This window comes from Neolamprologus brichardi, chromosome 6, assembly GCF_056152115.1.
Source record: "Neolamprologus brichardi isolate AB-2024 chromosome 6, ASM5615211v1, whole genome shotgun sequence".
In the NCBI taxonomy this organism is placed as follows: Eukaryota; Metazoa; Chordata; class Actinopteri; order Cichliformes; family Cichlidae; genus Neolamprologus; species Neolamprologus brichardi.
The window spans coordinates 13401402-13422349 of record NC_142109.1 but is presented as its reverse complement, the minus strand read 5'-3'; the positions used below and the strand labels follow the sequence as shown (position 1 = coordinate 13422349).

General features: G+C 41.6%; 1 protein-coding gene across 4 annotated transcripts in view; it reads right to left on the bottom strand.

Moving 5' to 3' along the window:
* Window positions 1–20948, bottom strand: part of inpp4b (inositol polyphosphate-4-phosphatase type II B) — a 187222-nt gene that overhangs the window by 151947 nt on the left and 14327 nt on the right. For 2 of the 4 annotated variants that reach the window (XM_087841711.1, XM_087841710.1), the window contains exon 3: window positions 8002–8120. In XM_087841711.1, the coding sequence (XP_087697837.1) occupies window positions 8002–8120 (119 nt within the window). Of the gene's footprint in view, window positions 1–3901; window positions 4005–7173; window positions 7437–8001; window positions 8121–20948 lie in introns of those variants that run through there. The other 2 variants (XM_087841712.1, XM_087841713.1) reach the window with 2 other exon arrangements.

The following is a 20948-nucleotide window of genomic DNA, read 5'->3' as shown; positions in this document are numbered from 1 at the left end:
GTGTGGATTCTTTGGTTTGTACTTTACCATTCGGGTTACTTTTGGACTTTTGTTATTTTTTGCATAATCATCGTTAGAAGCTTGCCTTCTCTTCTCCTCCTGTGCTATGAGTCCTACGTCTGGGTCTGAAACCTGACGGATGGATAAGCTGTGGCATCTGCAGTTACCCACATTTTTATTGATTTTTCTTTTTTTTATGTCTCTGAGGTTCATCAGTAACTTAACATAGACCATGAATCAGGTGACATTTGTGTAACCTCACTTTTTCTCTCCTCCTCTGATTTGCTGCTTTGTCAGTGGGTCAAAAGTACTGAATGTCATGCAGCAGCAATATTAGCATGATATTCAACGTGTGTGTGAAATGTGTTTATACACCTTTCCTCCATTCTGCAGGCATGTGACACTGAGGTAAATAATAGTGGAATCGCTGCCTCAGATCTGATTATAGGTGTGTTAAAAGTCACACTCAATAACTACTTTATCTATACTGATTAGATAAAAAGCCAGAGAATTTAGACTTCGAGTATGAGGCAAGTAGACAAGATAAGACACAGTCATTTATAATTTATAGCAACAATGCCTCCGGTCAGACCTGGCTGATAAAACTTTTAAGGCATCTCTGTAACATTCATGAATTACTTTAAAGTAAATCCCGTACGTGTCAAATGTTTGCAAAAATAAAAGAACTTTTTTTTTATTGCAAACTGCAATAAAAAAAAAAGCCAGTACTCTAAAGCCAGTACTCTATATTACATTTTTTGTTTTAAAGAAGTGATTCAAATCTTCACACAAAATTTATAGTTGACTTTTGCCCCCCCAGCGTATTGTTCCAGGAGCTGAGGGGCTTTCCTGAGAAGTCTCAAGAACTGTTTAACTACTTGCTGTTGTCTATTTGAACCAATTCAAAGCATTCTGTTTACATTGGGGGTTTCCTGTTCCCTTGCACAGCTCTGATGGGCGTCTCTTGAACGCAGCCCTTTGGGACCGTGTGGGGACAGATTGGGGACTGGTAATGAGACTGATACAGACAGACTGCCAGCTATGCGTGAATGTCTGAACACACCCTTAAGTTTGAAAAAAAAAGCACAGCATAAAAAATAAGACTGGGTGGTACACACTACTGAACTGTTTTGTGCAGCTGTTACATAGTTATAGTGGTTATAGATTGTGCAACTATACGCATGAAAGCAAAAAAAGCATCTTAATTAAAAGCTGCCCACTTATTCCTTCAAGGTCATTTCCTTGTGGGCTCTGCACCATTTCCAGTGCTTCCACTATTTTTATAAAGAAGACCCGTCCATCACGTCTGACTATTTGCCCTTGCGCATTTGCAGTTTTGCAGCAACTTCCATGCCAGAATGACCCAACCTTCATGTCTAGAATCATTACTTATGATGCGACCCAGATGCTAAACAGCAGTCCAAGAGCTCTAGTGTCCAAACTTAAAGGCAGAGCTTCAAGATCAAGAGCGTGACAAGTGAACAGTGCTTGTCTTTATTTTTTACACTGAATTTTCTCCTTGTGTCAGAGTGTCGACGCAGCTTCGCCTTGACATCACAGAGCACTGAAAAGGCTAGGACTTTTTGGCTAAACTAGAAGAATCTTTTTAGCTAACTACTAGGGGTGCAACAATACTCGTATCGATATTGAACCGTTCATACAGTGCTTTCGGTTCGGTACGCATTTGTATCGAACAATACAATTTTTTAAATTTATTTTATCAACTTTTCTTCTGACGATGCTGTCTGTGTTGAGCGCTCAGTGGATCTGCGTTCGACTACTCCGCCTAGGCTGCACTGCCGAGTGCAGATCCACTGAGCACAGCGCAAGCTAGCAAGACAGAAGCTAAGCTAGTTGCAACATGGCAAATTGAACCTCCCCCACCCTCATTCAGATGTGGCGTTTGGAACTATTTTGGTCTTCATGAGAAGTATGACCCTGAAGGTAAGCGCGTCATTGACAAAAGTAAAACAGTATGTCGGATGTGCCACGCAATGCTCAATTGGTGGGAACTAGTGCGTTAGCGCAGTTAGCTCGTTAACGTGTTGACGCCGTCCAGCCCCACGCACGGGGCGATCTGCGGTAACTCGTTAACGGAGATTTAACGCGTTATGGGGTTAACGTCATTTTAACGAGATTAACGCTGACAGCACTAGTGGGAACACAACGAATACGACTGCACATTTACACTGACATCATTCTAGCGCAAAGACAAGTGGAAGCAGACAAAAACAACAAGCACGCATGCTACAAACTTTACCCGAGTCATTTACAGCCGTTAGCACATGATTCTCCTTATGGGGACCTGATATGTTTAATATGCTGCTGAGAATATAGCCCAGAAGAAGCTATAGTATAGCTTTTATTTTGGAAAGAACCATTTCTCTGTAACAAACTCTCTTTTCCAAAGATGAGTGATTTCTCGATTTTTTTAAATTATTTTGTTCTTTCAGCAACATTAAATTTAAAAACTGTACTTTTGAGTTAAAATATATATTTATAATTTTAATAAATGACAAATTAAAAAGGCATGAACATTTTTTTGTATTAAAAAAATATCAAACCGTGACACCAAAGTATCGAACCGAACCATGAATTTTGTGTATCTTTGCACCCCTACTAACTACCCACCCTGTGCTGCCAGATATTCTTCCCTTCAACTGTCCTCTCCCCCAAAATCAAACTGCAGTCGAAGGGTGAGCATTTTAACATTGTGGATGAGATACAGTGTGCATCGCCGATATGAGACAAGCACAGCGTGCAGAGGAAGACTTCAAGAGAATAATCCAAATGAAGCAAAATCAGTGGAAGCCGCAAAAGGAAGCAGCTATGGAGTGGATAGCTCACAAATTGAAATTAGGTTTCTGCTGTTTTTTTGGGTTTTTTTGATCACAGCACGTACCTTCAAAATATGATTTCCTGGCAAGCCAATAAATTATAACAGCAATTTATTGCACAGACCTTATTACAAGGAGGTTGGTGGGTGCAAGGCCGCTAGAAGATGAAAAGAGTTACTTCAGCACTTTGACATACCACAGATTTTTTTAAATAGGCAATATTTCAAAAGCAGTTAATTATGTCAGTTTATAGTGTATAGAGAGAGGAAAAGGAAGCAGAGAATGAAGGGTATGATATGAACAAAGGCCCTCAAACCAAGTAATCAAACCACAGGTGTTGTGGTTAAATACTCTGCTGAGATTCTTCTGCCGCGTGTGTTCAGGTGTTTTCATCCATCACCTAAACACGATAGTTTGTTATTTCTTCGGAATGAGTTTTTTAAAAAAAGTCATCATTGAATGAATGCTTCATCTGCTTTTCTGTAGCTCTGCTGAGATTGACACATCAGCCGAAGAGCCTTAGACAATCCAGGGTTTTTGGAGCTCTGAGAGCCAGACTCTGAAGTCTCCCTAAAAACAGCAGTGCGCTTAACACACAAGTACAGAATTATGTGTTTAACTGCACGCTCACACACATAGACACACACACACAGACGGAACGCGCAAAAACCACCTCCTCACCACACCACTAACCCCGCTGATCCTTCAGAAATCTACGCCAGGCTGACGGAGGGGAAATAAAACAAGTCTATTGCTTCTGATTTTATGTCTCTAGACGCGGTAATATTAGTCTTGATGCCTGGTGCCATTTTGCCACCCAGCCATGAAGCTGTGTGGTTTGTGTACACCGACGCTCTAAACACACAGCCTGATTGAGCACAGTAGGTACACACGCAGTGGAATCAATGCACTGCTTTGAGCCCAGAGCAAATGGGGATCTTATCTGTACTATACACTGACAAAAAGACAGACTTGACCATTATACTCGAGAATGTGCAGGTACACAGACATAATCCGTTACACCTCCCTCTCTGGCACGCTGAATATGCCTCATTCAGACTTACCAGCATGCTTGGCAGCCTCGGCTACAGCTGAATCTTCTTAGAGCTGCTGATGGGCTGAGATGAGCTAAAGTGGTAATGCTGTCTCCATTTACACAAAGAAGTGAGCCGGGCTGTCATACAAGTGGTCAACATATGCTATGGGAGACAGCTGCCCCTCTCTTGTCTTTTTGTCAGTCTGGGTTGCAAATCTCTGTGGAATAACCAATTTAGGCCATTAAGAGGGTGTGTGTGTGTTTGTGCGCGATTGGGCAGAGGGGGAAGTGCAAGTACTCTGGGTCGAGTTTCCTTGACCATTCATAATTACATATACACAGAGAGAGTAGACTTTTGGACTTGTTCCAGGCAGGGAGTTCTTTGCTTGACTAGCCTGACATCAAAGGCTGTTTTATCCGCTGCCTTTGCATGACGTCAAATCCCCTCAAGTACCACCACTTCTGGACCCATTGCCCACGTTTAAGGAAAGGGATTTTCCTACACAGAAGTATTAGGGATTGGCAGAAAATGCAACTTTTTCCATCCCAATTTCTGTCTCTTGTGTCAGGCTCAGCACAGAGAAAGCATGCACATGTGGAAAACAAAGGACTTACAATTTCTACAAAAAGGACATCTCCTTTCTCTTAACATTTGGTAAAATACCAGATGGCATTTTTCTGTGTCTGTATGTGTGTGTTGGTAGCTTCAAATACAATGTGACCAAAAACCATTTTTTCAGCATTTAAGCTGTCGCTTTTCTGTTTTACCAACCGCAGGTTAAGCTGCAGTATCCACACTGAGACATAAACCTGCTTATGGAGACGAAATGGGTCAAGTTAAAATACCGAGTCCCGGTTCTGTACTACAACCCCAGTTACAAAAATGTTGGGATGTAAATAAAACAATGCAATCCATTTGAGCCCACTTTTTATCTTTCTATTGTTTCAGGTTGCAATGTTTTTGTTCTTTTTGTGACTCTCTCTCTTACAGTTATATACAGTGTTGGGAGTAATGAGATACAAAGTCATGTGTTACTGTAAACACACTGCATTTTTTCAGCAGTAACTGCATTACAAATATGTCATTACTTACAAAGGTGCACCAAACAAACATGCACTAAAAAAGACATGAGTGCGACGGTAAAGTGGAAACTGCATGCAGGACAGACAGAAGCCGCGTTATGCTGCTAACACAACTTCGCCTCTTTGCGAGCATCTGCACCAGCATCCTAACGCTAAGCTAGCCAAGAACCCAGAGTAACGTTCGAGCTGAGTGACCACAGACCATCAGACAGCCTGATCTTCAACAGGTAACAAAAGCAGTGATGAGCAGTCAGGCTGGGGCCTCCATTTACACCTGTTCATGTTTCTAGCAAAGACTCACTGTGGCGATCGCTTTAAAGTCTTTTTGTGCTGGTTTTAATCTTTGCTTTGTGTTCATACTTAAAAACTAAATGAAAAAATTGTATGCATGTTATCATTAGGATAGGGATTTGTGTTGGTGTGTGGGAATGTATCCTGTAAGTTTATATAGTTAAATGCTAATTATGAGACAATGGGTTTCAGGTCAATTTATAGAGTAACAAGAAAGTAATATAGTGACTAGTGTAACAAATTACTTCTCTGGCAAGTAATTAAGTAATGTGCTGCAATAATATTTGCCCATGGATTAAAAATAATATGAATAAGAGCCTGAAAAAAGCATGGGAAAGGGATCTAGGGCGTACAATGGATGAAGGTACATGGGATTCTATATTGTCGAACAATGGATTATACATTAGGGAAGCCAGGGGGAAATTTATTCAATACAAAATTCTTAACAGATACTATTATACTCCTTCAAGGCTGTATAGAATGGGGATTGGTAGAGATGACTTGTGTTGGAAATGCCAACAAGCCAAAGGTACTCTGATACATGCCCTCTGGGAATGCCCGCTGGTTTTTCCAGTTTGGAACACTGTACTGAATTATTTGCAGGGGTGGACACTTTGTAACCTACCCCGATCACCTAAATTATGTCTACTAGGAGACAAAGGAGAGGTGCCGCAATTAAATAAACACCAGTTTAGAGTGTTAAGTACTGCATTGGTAACATGTGCCCGTGTCATTTTGGAACATTGGAAGGACTCCCATACTCCAACGCTTAAAATGTGGAAAGAAAGACTGATTGGGAATGTTGCGTGCGAAAAGATGTTGGGAAAGTTACATCATGTGACGGAAGCTGCGGTGGAACAGTGGGACAATTTTTGCACCTACATGTCTACCTGACTTGGACATTTGAGCTTAATACAACATTTGTTTTTTTTGTTTGTTTGCTTCTTGCTTTTGGTTGCTGCATCTTTGTATTTGCTTTTATAAAATGCAAAATCTAATAAATACTTGAATTATAAAAAAATGTAATGTGCTGCATTCTTTTTAAGAAACATGAGTAATGTAATCCATTACTTTTCTTGAGTAGTGATCCCAACAATGGCTCCAAAGAGCTCTTAAAAACACCTGGAATTGTTCCTCGTGTGTTTTGCGACTCCCTGTTCTTACTTCCTCTGAAACATGTGAGTGGTGAGACATAAAGCGTGATCATATAGCTTTCATAAAACAAAGAACATTTTTCCCCTGACCTGAGCACGATTGACGGGCGGGACCAGAGAGGCTTTGTAGCACCTGGCATGCTCCATCATTTATCTTCTAAATGAAATCTTTCTATCACATACAGCATGATAGCACACATATTACACGAGCAAGATTTCACACAGCCAGCCAGGCCCGGCGCTCGCAAAGCCGACAGCAGCTGTTGAGAGAAAGCATCCTGGGAATGTGACAACAGTGAAAACACAAGTGCTGTCTTCAAATAATACACATAGAGTAAGCTCCCCGGTGCCTGCATGCCTGCACACACACAAACACACACACAGACACACAAACACACACACACACAGGTCTGCCTTTGGTCATACAAGCTAATAAACATTTGTTTCTGTATTAAGTGTGAAAGCCTACTGGCAAGAATCCCTTGCTCCATTAAAACTTCAATCAAAGATTATTTCAACGAGACATATTCTCTTCTCAGTTTGGCTTCAAGTCTGAGTCCAAATAACACTAATATTGGTTTTCTGATTGATCCGGTTTCTGAGGGAAATGCTAAATACACTGGTTCATGTAACAGAAGAAATGTTCACTTTTATGACACAATCCAGACTAATAAAGTGAATATACGGACAGCAAATCTACCAGACTTTCTTCTAAGGGTGCAAACTTCTCTTTTAAAACCCACTTATAAAATCACAATGAATGGGTACGTACCCTTTTTTTTTTGTGAAGACAAAAGCAGTTCATATCCTCAGATCATACTCCAAATCCTGAACATTACGGCCATGAAATCAAAACTCCAGCAGCCTTCAGAGTGTCTGCAGAGCTGGCTGAGCCAGCATACAGTGTCCTACCACATCCTGTCTTTCCACTCACACATGCACAAACACACATGCTCTGCTGCTCCCTTGACTGAGGGGAAAAGCAGTTGAAATCAGTCTTTGAAAGAGACGGTTATGCTAATTTAGCTTTACTGGATTAGGAGGGAAATAGTGTCTCCTTTCTATGCGCCTGGAAACTTTGCCCTCATATGAGGAAGGAGAAGAGAAAAAAAGGACTGTGTGTGTGCGTTGGCCTCTGCACACGTGTGTAGGTGGGTGTTCCAAAGTGGGACGGGGGCAGCTGTTGCTGCCCAGAAAACACTCATGTGGCTGCTGTCTCAGCAACAACACTGTCACGGTGGAAGTAAAAGAAGAAGAATTTAAAGAGGTCAAAGAGCGCAAAACACTCTCACTGTTTTACCCACACACAATTAAACCCACAAACGCATACTGTATATGTACTGTAAATGCATGATTGACACGCAACACAGTCACTCATGTGAATGTCTGGACTCAGCTGTCACTAGAAATAGAAGGTTAGGGCTCATTGTCTGTTCCAGTTCAGTGAGTCAGATGGAAAAGCAAGGTTGATAGAAAGGGGGGCAGACAGCGATGGAGAGAATACCATCGGAGACTTGGTGACCCAGAGACACGGCAAAACAACAAACATCATAGGCCGGAGACAAGCAAGAGGATGGCGCGTGTGCGTGTGATGCCTTACCTCAACTATCTCTGTGCAGGCGTGAGACACGAGGTGCTGCTTGTGGGGATCTATGACAGCCACCTGGACCAAAGCATTGGGCTTCCTGTCTCTGCTTGAGGCCACCAGATCATTACAGGCTACACAGAGGAAGACAGGGAGGAAGGGAGAGCCGACAGGGAGCATAGAGGATGGAGAGAAACAGGAGACGAGAGGATAGAAAGGAGGAGAAGGGGATGAAAGATGAGAGGGGAAGATTTTCCTTTAGGATATAAAGTGAAGTGGCACAAATCACATGACAGTGGGTCAAAACATGACATTAGACTGTAGAGAAAACTGACAGTACAAGGCAACAATAATATAATATAAATATATATATAAATAAACTATATTGTATAATAATAATAATAATAATAACATAACAACAATAAACCATACAAGAAGAAAGGAGAAAACAGCCAAGGTAGCTTTATACATTAAAATTCATATGTGAAAGTGCAAAACAACATCACGAAAGAACCAAGAACCTACACGTGCTGCATGTTAGGACTAATTAATTGGGTTTTAGCTTCCAGTGATTCTAAAAACACACACATAAATTAGATTAAACAAATATGTCACATTCGTTATGATAAAGATAACATGATATTTGAAAGCTCAATCAATGTGTTGTCATGTTTAATATTTCAATACATTTCCAAAATACATCAAGACCTCAAACCCCCAAAACAATTTAATTTTAGTGAAATAAATGAAGTGTACTGTATGATCAGTGTTTTTCAGTCCTGACCTGACCATTTTCAGAAGAAGGTTTTTTGTTTGTTAAGTGACTTAACTCTCACCTATGAGAAAGGACATCTGACTCAAGGAACGAACCAGTGTTGTGTCGAGACATAACAGACAACTTTTAAATTATATTTTTAAGTGCTAGCAGCCTGTTACTAAAACACTCTGTTCCCATTTCTTTAGTTGAATCTACAAAACATAAAATGCCAGGAATAAACTGTATTTTCGCACCAACAAGGTGAGTCACATAGATCTATTAGCTGAAAATTGGGCATATCTTGGCGTGCTGTGCAGTGTGTCCTAAAATAATTTGAAGAAACTGGACAAGTGGAGGATAAAGGAAGAAGTGGCAGGTCTAAAAAAAAAAACCCTGAAAACTATATATATATAGCTGATGTCTTTCAGTCATCTGAAATGCATGTCCTTAAGACATAGGAAAATAAATCCAGCAAAGACCTGACACAGGACCTGAAAGATTCATTAGGCCCTTCAGGAGATCCATCTACCGTTCACTGAAGCCTCATCAAAAATGGTGTCAGCAGAAGGGTGTCTGTCAAGAAGCCATTAAGGAAGGGAAGCAGGGAGAAAAGCCTGAAGTGTGTCAAATCACAAGATCAAGAATGAAAATCAGTGGAAACAGGTCTTATGGAGTAATGAATCCAAATTTAAAATTTCGGTCCAAATTGTCGTCAATATGTATGAAGGAGGTCAGGAGATCGGTGTCATTAGCCACGTGGAAAACAGAGTGGAGCCTCTGTTAGGATTTAGGGCTGCATTTCAGCCAGAGGTGTTGGGGATCTTGTCAAAATCGATTAAATTATGAACACAGAAAAGTTCTGTCATGTTTTGATCTAACATGCAATAGAAAAACACGACAGTCATGGACTGGCCTCCCCAGAGTCCGAGCTACACACAGCCAACATCCCAAGGAGAGCTTTGAATGTCCTTCAAGAAGACTGGAGAGTTATTCCTGACGAAACAAGAAAGTTTTCCTAAGAGAGTTCAGGCTGTGTTGAAGAATAAAGGTGGTCATAACCAAACAGAAGAAGAATTTTCAAGTATCTGTACTTTGCTTGAGTAGTTATTTTTTGGGAACTTTTTACTTTTATTTTAAAAAGAACTACTTTTTTTTATTTTCCTTTTTTTCTCTGCTAGTGTTCCACGTACCTGATGTAAGCTGGGTACATTTATTAGAATGAAACTTTATTATTATTTTATTATTATATAAATATTCGACAAGACTCAGGTTTTTGTTGCACAAAAATAGCAGGTAGAAACGTCCTCCAAAGAGCTACTTTTTGGTTTCTGTACTTCGAGTACATTTCACAGCCTATACGTTTACTTTCACTTGAGTAAAATAGTTGAATCAGTACTTCAACTTCTACAACTTTTACTAGTATCTGTACTTATACTTAAGTACAGAATGTCTGTACTTTTGCCACCTCTGCCCATTTTCCTTGCAGAGTATAAAGAAATGAGGGTTGGTTCAGGACTTTTACACAGCACTGTACTAAAATTGCTGCCTCAGCAGTCAATTAAAATGGCAGCAAGGCAAGACAAACTCCCCCCCGGCAGTGAGATATCAGCTTTATGATAGCTTTCATTTCTGGCATCAAAAGCAGCCTGTCACTCAGCACTCATTTCTTTCAAGGACAGGAAGAATTTTTATCTCACGATTTCTGTACAGCAAATCAGGTTGAATGAATGGTTCAGAACAGCAGCTCTCTCTAACATACTATAAGATGCACTAAGAACACTCGCTGATGCCAGCGATGATCACAACTAAAATGATAAACACGAATCCACTAAGACAACCTTGTGATCTCCTTGGTAGAGTCAGATGCACAGCAGTGAAGTCAAACAGCAACAAAGCTTCTTGGTTTTTCCTGAATATTTCAAAGCATGTTATGTGAGGTCTCGAGATGGAAGAATGCTAACGTCTGCTGTTATAGTTTTTCAGCACATTGAACAAAAAACACAAAGGATGCGACTCTAATGTTCACAGCTGTTTCACATGAAAGCTCAAAACCATCCAGCTCGATACGGAGTAAATTACACCATATGGCTCTGAAATTATGTATTAATTAGCATTTGTATGCACTCAAGAACAGTAATGACAAAAGTTTGTGAACCTCCCTGGATGAGATCCAAAAGCTGCATTTTATCCGTGCAGCACAATTCTGGCATGCAATGAGTGGTCACCTTACATCAGTGTGCAAAAGAACAAAACAAAAAATATAACCTAAGACGTATGGACAATATGATTCAGTGGGTGAAACTTTATGAAAAAAGCAACTTCATGCGGTATCTACATCAGCCTGAATATAATGTTTAGGCCAGTGTTTCCCAACCTTTTGGAGCCACAGCACCTATTTCACATTAGAAAAATCACACGGCACACCACCAAACAATGGTTTTCACCTGGGTCGGAATTTTCTCCAGGACTACTTTTTCTTTTCAAATATTTAACGCCCTGCCACGTCTCACTCAGAACATGGCTAGCGTGTAATTTCTTCTTCGTCTGTTTTACTGGCAGTTGGCGACCCATTTAATTAGAGCTGGTAGGTGTACTGCCCTCTAGTGGAAGAGAATGTAAGTGTTCTGACGACATGATAAATTTGTAAAATTGGAGAAAAAAGTTCTGGTAGTTCAAAATATACCGTTTTTGTTAATTTACAAAAAACTTCCGCTTTTTTCTCCCATTTTTCAAAGAGAAATTTCTATAGCAGATAAAAAACGGGAACTTTTCTGTCATTTATTTGTTTATCTGTTATATTATTATTTTGTTGTACCATAAATAGCAATTGGGCTGCGCTGTTTATCAAAAGGAAAACCTATAACAATAGGGTCACATTCACATTTTCCAAGGTGGGATGGGACTCTTTGCCGAGTCTGCCCCCCAAGCCTTAAGTTTGACACCCCTGGTTTAGATGTACTTCTAACATAGTGAAGTGAAAAAGGATGATTAAGTGTTTTTGTGTGTAACTGGTATTTTTATGCTGTAAAACACCTTCTAATATATTACAGGGGTGCATCCAGGATATAGTAAACCCCAATTTATAAAGACAAATTTACAGACACTGTGATTACCACCCACTGAAAACAAATCCAAAACCAGGCATTTTCCAACAGCACTGGAGAGGCAATGGTGCTGTCAAGGTGACTGCCGCTGGCATTTTAAAGAGCAGCATAAAACATTTAAAAAAGACAGGTTTTAATGAGCATTTGTCACAAACTCGTCTGCAAGAAAGCAGGGAGAAAAAGAAAAGAATACTTTCACCATAAAAAATGTAAGCTTTTTGTGATCTGTGCCTTTACTATTCCTTTTCAACCTATCTTGATCAAATAAAGCAGAGAAATATTTTCTTCAAGGTCGACTAAGAGCGTGAAATTTTAAAAGCGCTTCAGTTAAAGGGAGGGTTTGTATGGTAATTCACAAAACAAAGTGACAGCGTGAAATTCTGTCGTGTTTCACAGAGAACTATTATTAAAGAAAATCTTACAAAAACCTGCACCCAGTTCTCAGTTAACATTTAACATCTATACAGTAAAAAACAATATAGAGAAAAAAATGTATTTCATACATTATACAACAGTCACCATAAGAGAGAGGAACAATATTTATGATGACAATGTTGTTTGTTGTTTTGGACAGTACTTTAGTATATGCTTATTTGTTGTTTGCATTTTAAAATTGTTGATCAAAGAAAGGGAATCTGGTATATCAGAAGGAATAAACTCTTAAACCATCACTCATCATGCTGTGGTTCTTCCAAAAGAGATCCACAAGTGGTTAAATCAAAGAAATGGATGTACACCAGAATCTCACACAGCCACAGAAAGAAGGAACAGACACATGAATATTTGAGGAAATCCTTTGCTTTAGCTCTTGATAACAACAACAAAAAATTACAATAGGTTAAGTAAAACATATTTTGGCCTGAATAAACATTCAGAAAAACAACATCAAGACACCAAAAGTTTTTTAAATGTAAATGAGTGCTTTTCAAAAGAGTCAAATGTACTGCATTGTACATTGCTTTGGATCCAGAGTCTGAAGAGACTGTGTGAGAGGTACTGATAAAAATAGCCCATCTATTACATCCAAACCCTGTGACATCAATTCTGAAATTGACTTGTGATTCCATTAGACTAAATCAAATTTACTAATTCCTCCACTTCTCCAGGGTATGTCTCATCACGAGACTCACTTAAGGGTATTCAAAGTACAGCATTTCATTCTGTGATATTACAGTTAAAGGTTTTTTGCTGAAACCATAAACAACCCTGTCTCCTTTTTCTTTTGATGAATCACTCTGTCTGTATTTTGCTATAGAGCTGCTAAATTAGTCCGTGAGTAGGGGGCTGTGCCACAGCAGGGGACCATAGAGTGAATTATGAAAGGAAATAACTCAGTTTACAGTAAATGGACAACATGCAGCCATTACAAGGCTGCAGATATAAAAGCAGCAGAGACAAGAAACCTCTTTGTTTACCAGACTTCAGTTAGAGCTTTGCATGTTCTTGGATTTTTGGATGTACTTTATTCCGTGTTAGTACTGTTTTAAAATTATGTCTAATAATTGAAAAATAGAATCATAAACTAAATAGACTGGTGCCTTTAAAATGTTTTTCTACTCTACCTGAGCACTCAAAACACTTTATGCCTCATGCAACCATTCGTACCTTTTCCTCAAGTAAATGTGGTATTAGTATACCAAATATGGTAGTAGATGACCTTCTCTACATCCTGAACTACAGCCCTTAGAGATAAACTAGTAAGAATATTAGAGATGTAACCATGTCAGTGAAGAAGATAAAAAAAAGTTTTAGTTAAAAAAAAAAGAAAGATTTAAAAAAAGCCCGTGCACACAGGTTTTGCGGTCGAGAGGGAGATAACTTGGGGGATGGGGGAAGATAAATAACTCTCTAAGGCTGCACAGCAACTGCAGACGTAAGTGTGCATGCTTCCTTGTTAGTGGGTTAGAAGACTGCTTCATGACCAGAGCCTCTGAGGATTCACTGCAAGATAGAAATCCCAGAAAGTTGGCTTTCAAAAATATACTCAAAAGAGAGCCCACCGAACGAAAAGTTCTACAGACTGATTAAACAAAAATAAAACTTCAAAATGATGGAAAGAAGAAAGTGTGGAGAAAGAAGAAAAGCTCACAACCCAAAGCACACCTTTCTGGTAAAACACAGTCAATTTCACTGATATGGTTTGGTGTGACTGCCAATTTAACTGGCTTACTGGCATTTATTGGTTTCAGCACTGGGGGAAGCAACAGGCTGAAGGGAGAGGTCTACAAGATCACCCTGCAAGAATGCTCTCATTCAACCAAATGCAAACTCCAAACTCAATGGATGATATTTCACAACTCAGGGATAATTATCCAAGAGAAACAGCTAAAGCAACCAAGGGTCTAGAGGTGAGAGGTTCTCCACTGGTCAAATTAAACACTTGAACTCAGTTCAGCTGAGCAGCTAAACTAAAAGGCAGGCTAAAAGGCATGACTGTTATGTGGTAACAGTGAAAGCCTGGTAAAGGGCATGTGTTATTAACTGTGTTTTGTCTGTTTTCTTTTCCACAAAATATTAAGATGACAGCTTAGTTTGAGTAACCTGTTGAATTTGACAGCTAAAGTTTCGTCACTATGTGTTAAAAGAGAGTGTATTAAACAATTAAATCAAAGCTGATTAGGTTTTTTGCAGTAATCACTGTTTTTTGCATTTGTACCAAAGTACAGATCGTTAAATATAAAGATGTGTAATTACCCAAACATGCGTGGTCTGGACTGCAGTTATAGCAGCAGTTTGACAACTGAGAAATGTTATTATGCTTTTATGTTTAATATTCAGTTGTCTATTATTTTAAAATGTCTTACTATGGCTTTATGGATACTTAAGTAAGCAGCTGGGTCTGATATCCTAGCTCATAATCATCTATTGAAGAGCCTAAATCCTAATGCATACTGTAATAGTATGCACTTTGCACACTCTTGGGTTCTTACCAAGATTTCCAACATCTCTCATACTGTTATAGCCTACTAAGGGATTTCAGATGCAGCCTTGGTTAGCAACCATCATTGTACTCTACTGTAATTTAAGACACATAAACTATACTGATATTTGACTTGTGGAATTTAGAAAAGAAAGAATAGCACTTTTAATCCTCTTCAATTGTCTCTGAACCAGTTGATTAATAGTGGCTTTCCAAACCCAGAGCAACACCACTAGACTGAGGTTTGCCCAACTGAACTCACTGTCACTACAGACGAGTTATTCAGCTGTTTGGAATACTTGGATAAAAGCTGAGTAAGATGGTGGTGATGCTTGCACTGCCAGCTGGGCTGAAGCAGCCCTTTCATCGCAATCTACCTTTCTGCATTTCGTTTGATAGCTTAAGACAAAATTATAGATAAAGCTTTTTGAACAAAATTATAAGACTTAATCTGACTTTTGTTGTCAAATATTGCCTTAAAAAGTCACTGATTCAACATATTTTTCCAGGTATATTAGAACTTGTTTCCGTTTTATGGTGCTATGTATGTATGTAGAAATCTTCTCTGGAATAAAGGGCAGAATAGTTGCCTGTCCCAGCCACAAAAATCAACAACAGCGATAAAAAAAGACCAGCACAGAGTAAAACAAGCAACTAATTAACGCATTAGAAAATAACAGAACAGGGGCCATACTTAAGATGGAAGACGGTATACTTTGTCATGCTGACAGCTAAGCAAAACCACACAGCAACAGAAGGCTAAACTACACTAACTGGCCACTAAACGAAGTGGTATATAGTATATGTTCAACTGCTCATTAAGCACATGTACAGTTAACCAATAACATGGCAGCACAATCATTTGTTTAGGCATACAGATGACCTGCTGAAGTTCAAACTGAGCAACAAAATAAGGAAGAAAGTAGATTTCAGTGATTTTGAATCTGGCATGGTTGTTGGTGTCCAATCTGACTATTTCAGAAACTGTGGATCCATCTGTAGAGTTTACACTGAGAAAAAAAGAAGAAAATATTGCAGTTCTCTGAGGAAAAATGCCTTGCTGATACCAGAGGTGAAAGGAAAAAGGGCCAGAATATACAGGAAGCAGTAGCTCTGATAACCAAATGATATGACCAAAGGTGGCAGAAGAGCGTCTCTGAATGCACAACATAGATAGATAAAAATAGATAAGCTACAGCACCAGAAGACCACACTGGGTGCTGCTTCTGTGAGCTAAATCATCACAATGGAGCTCTGTGCTAAATTTCATGAGTTTTTGAGTTTTCCAAGTCCCTCAAAATTACTTCCTGTTTCATGGTGAATCACCATACCACCAGAGTGAGCTGTTCAATATAAACTCACAATTTTCACACTGAAGCATCATAATGTCCCGATGGTTATTCTCACCACTTTTGAGGTGGATGTGCTCATCCTGTGAAGAGCAGCACATGAAAGTATAAGACATGACATTTCGTGTTGACTCTAGGTTTAACTAATACTGACAATGGGCATATTAGTCTGTTCAGGGTGGGACTCTTATCATGTCTGCGAAGGTTGGCAGCGGTTGGACAGGATTTCTTTGAGTTATAGCAGTTTTGTTCTTCAAGGTGGAACATTGAAATTCACCGTCCTGCCAGCAACAGACAGTTCAATGTAACACAAATTTGAGCTTGCTGGGGTCATCCACCTCTACACTGTATCCCAAAGTGTAAAACATTTCCTGTCCCCACTAGGTGGCGCTGTCACCAGTGTCAAATATGGCAGTTAAAATGTGTTTGGGGCGGAGAAGTTTGGTCCAGATTGAACTAAATATATGTGGGATTGAGAACAAATGTAAATGATCAAAATTTGCTGTGGCGTCACAGCCAGGCCCTCTCACGAAAACTCAAAAGCTGCACAATTTAATATGGCTCAGGACTTCATTTAACAACTCATAGGTGGCGCTCCAGAGCCATTTTGCCCCACACATGTGTGAAACAATTAAAATATGTAATTTTTCATCAGACCTGACGAATGTATACAATTTTATGAATTTTTGAGCTTGTCTATGCTAAAAAAAAAACAACTAATAAATAGAGCAATTCCAGTAGGGCTTCTTTAAATGTTGATGTGAAATTATTCTTCTTTTGTTAATTGAAGGACACAACAGAATAGAAAGTCTAAGAGTGACACTTCAAGGGTATTGTGGTAACAACCAAAAACCATGGGGTTTATTCAAGCAGCTGACTGTGGATCTAAAAAAAGAAATAAAACTAATTGGCAGCTACAAAACAAGAGAAGGTTAGATCAAAGTGCTTCCAGTGAGAAGTTTCCATTGTCTGAAATGTCATTAAGAAATGGCAGTTAAATTAAACTGTAAAACTCAAGATAAACCAAACAAGAAAAAGACAACTTTCTGTTACAATTACATATCTGTTTGGTAGGCAGGCAGAGAGAAAGCACCCCATGAATGCAGAGAACCTGCAGGAAGGTTTAGCTGACAGAGGTGCCGGTGCACCGTTCCTCTGTGCGTATATCAATCAATCAACTTGTCATGATGTGGGCGCTCACACTGAATATAGAACCTTGGATTAATGTTAACCATTTGCCATTGCAACCTGGTTTCCAAAAAGGCGAAGAAGCTGTGGATGCTGCAGAATGTAAACATAGTAGAAGATAAAACATCAAATGCTCAAACTGAGAAACAAACATACTCTCATTTTAAGTTTTAAGCCAAGAAGAAATTAGATTTAATGTGTTAAGGTTCAATGCAGGGGACTCAAACGCGGGACTCCTGAATCAGCTGAACACAAGGATTTATTTACAGAGTTCACCAGGTGTATATACAGAGAGTGCCTGGCAGTGCTATATACAACAATGTGAGGGACAGGGCTCCAGGGAAATCCAAGGGGGGAATCACTCGCTCTCCAACTCTCCACATACACGACTGCAGTTCCTTTCTTCACATTTGACACACAGATTCACACGGGAAAGGTTATCCAGGGGGTCTGTAGATGAGGAAACAGGAATGAGTGCGATATTCACAAAAGACACTTGACTTATCTTGAGCTGTAGCTTGACTCTCACTGACGTGTGGTAGACAACGATCCAGCAAAGACCAGCAGTCACCTCCTGGCTTAAATGCCGTTCCCCTTGATGGGCATCAGGTGTGTTCTTTTCCGTGGGCGTGGGCGCACAATGAGTTCTGCCCCGGCAACAGACAGGAGGAGAGAGAGAGAGCGCGAGAGAGAAAAGACAGACGGCCGATCAGCGTCTCGCCGATCCCCCAGGCCGACTCAGCCCGGAGTGGATCCGACTCAGCCCGGAGTGGAACAAATCTAGTAGATAGCCAAACCTTTTGTCCCGGGGTGTAGGCAGGTGCGGGGGTCCGGTGACGGTCCGCCAGGTGCTTATTGCGATCAGCTGTGCAAAGAAGGGCGGCCCGTTGGCTGAGGAGATAAGACTGTTGTGGGCATACTCAACCCATGGGAGTTGCTCACTCCAAGTTTTCTGATTGGTGGATGCCAAGCACCGGAGGGCCGCCTCGAGTTCCTGATTGGCCCATTCTGTCTGGCCGTTAGTCCGAGGGTGGAAACCAGAGGAGAGACTGACCTGCGCTCTGAGGGCGTTGCAGAATTCTTTCCAGACCCGTGAAGTGAACTGTGGCCCTCTATCAGAGACAATGTCCATGGGGATCCCATGAAGGCGAAACACATGGTTAGTCAGGAGTCGAGCTGTCTCTAAAGCAGTGGGGAGCTTGGGAAGGGCGACAAAGTGAGCAGCTTTCGAAAAACAATCAATGATAGTAAGGATGACCGAGTTACCTGATGAGGTAGGGAGGCCCGTGATGAAGTCCATTGCAATGTGTGACCACGGGCGGCCAGGGGTTGGTAGAGGTTGGAGTAGGCCGGAGGATGGCTGACTGACGCTCTTGTTTTGAGTGCATGTAGGACAGGCAGCAATGTATTCATGGACGTCCTTAGCTAAAGACGGCCACCAGGCGAAGCGTTGGAGGAAGGCAATGGTGTGGTGGACCCCAGGGTGGCAGGTGAACTTGGCTGTGTGAGTCCAATGCAAAACTCGTGATCTGACAGTAGAGGGAACAAAGAGTAGGCCCGGGGAACCTGTACCAGGGTCCAGTTCCGTTCGTTGGGCCTCTCGAATAGCTGACTCAATCTCCCAGGCTAGGGCCCCGGCAACACACGTGGAAGGAAGAATGGGGGCATCCGGGGCAGCGTCTTCGGAGGCGGCGAATTCACGTGAGAGGGCATCGGGTTTGACATTACGAGAGCCGGGGTCAGTAGGTGATTGTGAATTGGAATCTGGTGAGAAACAGAGCCCACCTGGCTTGCCTGGCATTGAGTCGTTTCGCGGACCGGATGTATTCCAAGTTTTTGTGGTCCGTCCAAACCACAAACGTTTGGGAAGCTCCCTCCAACCAGTGACGCCACTCCTCTAGGGCCAGCTTGATGGCCAATAGCTCTCGGTTCCCCACATCATAATTTTTCTCTGCAGGAGAGAGACGACGAGAGAAGTAAGCACAAGGATGAAGCTTACCGCCTTGTCGCTGGGAGAGCACCGCCCCCACTCCTGCGTCCGAGGCGTCCACCTCCACGACGAAGGGTTGACTGAGATCGGGTTGGATGAGGATGGGTGCAGAGGCAAAGCGCTCCTTCAGGCAAGAGAAAGCCTGGCGAGCCGGTTCCTTCCTGCGGAAGGGAACCTTGGGTGAGGTGAGACGAGTCAGGGGTAGAGCGAGCTGGCTATAGTTGCGGATTAAACGGCGATAAAAGTTAGATAAACGAAGACGAAATGGTTAATGAAGTCCCGGAGTACGTCGTTTACCAGGGCCTGAAAAACAGCTGGGGCATTGGTGAGACCAAACGGCATGACCAAATATTCAAAATGACCAAGGTGAGTGTTAAAGGCTGATATTCATTCATCCCCCTCCCTTATTCTTACCAGATGGTAGGCATTGCGCGGGTCCAGCTTAAGATGGTGGCCCCCTGAAGGAGCTCGAAGGCAGAATTTAACAGAGGGAGTGGATATTTATTCTTCACTGTGATGTTGTTAAGGCCCCAATAATCAATACAAGGTCGTAAGCTCTTGTCTTTCTTGGCAACGAAGAAGAAGCCAGCGGCCACAGGAAATGACGAGGGGCGAATGAGACCTGTGATTCGTTGATGTATTTTTCCATACTTTCACGTTCGGGCTGAGACAGACTGTATAGGCGGCTGGTAGGGAGAGGTGCGCCTGGAAGAAGATCAATGCCGCAGTCATACGGCCGATGCGGAGGAAGCGAGCGTGCTCTATCCTTGCAAAACACTTGTTTGAGATCATGGTAGACGGGTGGCAGAGGTCCGGTGGCTCGGAGAGAAGAATGGGTTAGCGGTACGGAAGAGGGGGTGGCAGCTTTAAGACAGGACATGTGACAATCTTCCCCCCACCCCACAATGCTCTCCTTTTTTCCAATTGATAACAGGGTTATGTTGATGCAACCAAGGGTAACCCAGAACTAGCGGCGTGAGAGGAGCTTGAAACACATACAGCTGTATAGTCTCGGAATGATTGCCAGAGAGTCAGTAAAACGGGCTCAGTGATATGAGTGATGTTAGGAAGCCGCTGGCCACTGAGGGCGGTGACTTGGAGAGACTGTGGCAGAGGCTCTGAGTTCAGATTTAATCATCGGGCCAGCGAAGCGTCAATATAGTTTTGTTCTGCCCCTGAATCAATTAGAGCCTTAAGAGGGTGGACCTGAAGCTGCACCGTTAATTTAGCTGCTAGCATGAGCCGTGGAGGAGACTGTGAACTAGAGACCTCGCCCACCAGTATTCTCCTCTCTACTGGTGGGCACGGCCTTTTGGCAGAGACGGGCAAGCATTGGCAACATGACCCTTACGGCCACAATAAAAACACTCAACGGCCCTCCACCGACGGTGCTGTTCCTCGGGTGAAAGGCGAGAGCGGCCCAGCTGCATAGGTTGCTCACCCTCCTCCATGTTGTGCGACTCCAAATCTCTTCCGCCACTCGTGGCGCTTCCGCCCGATGCTGCTTCACCGCGCCTAGTTCGCCCTTTAACTCATCACACACGTTCAACAAAGTACTTATCAATGCTGGCTGCTCCCACCCGGTCTCTTCGGCCAATGTCCAGAACTCAATGGAGTATTCCGCTATACTTCGTCTCCCCTGCTTAAGATTTAG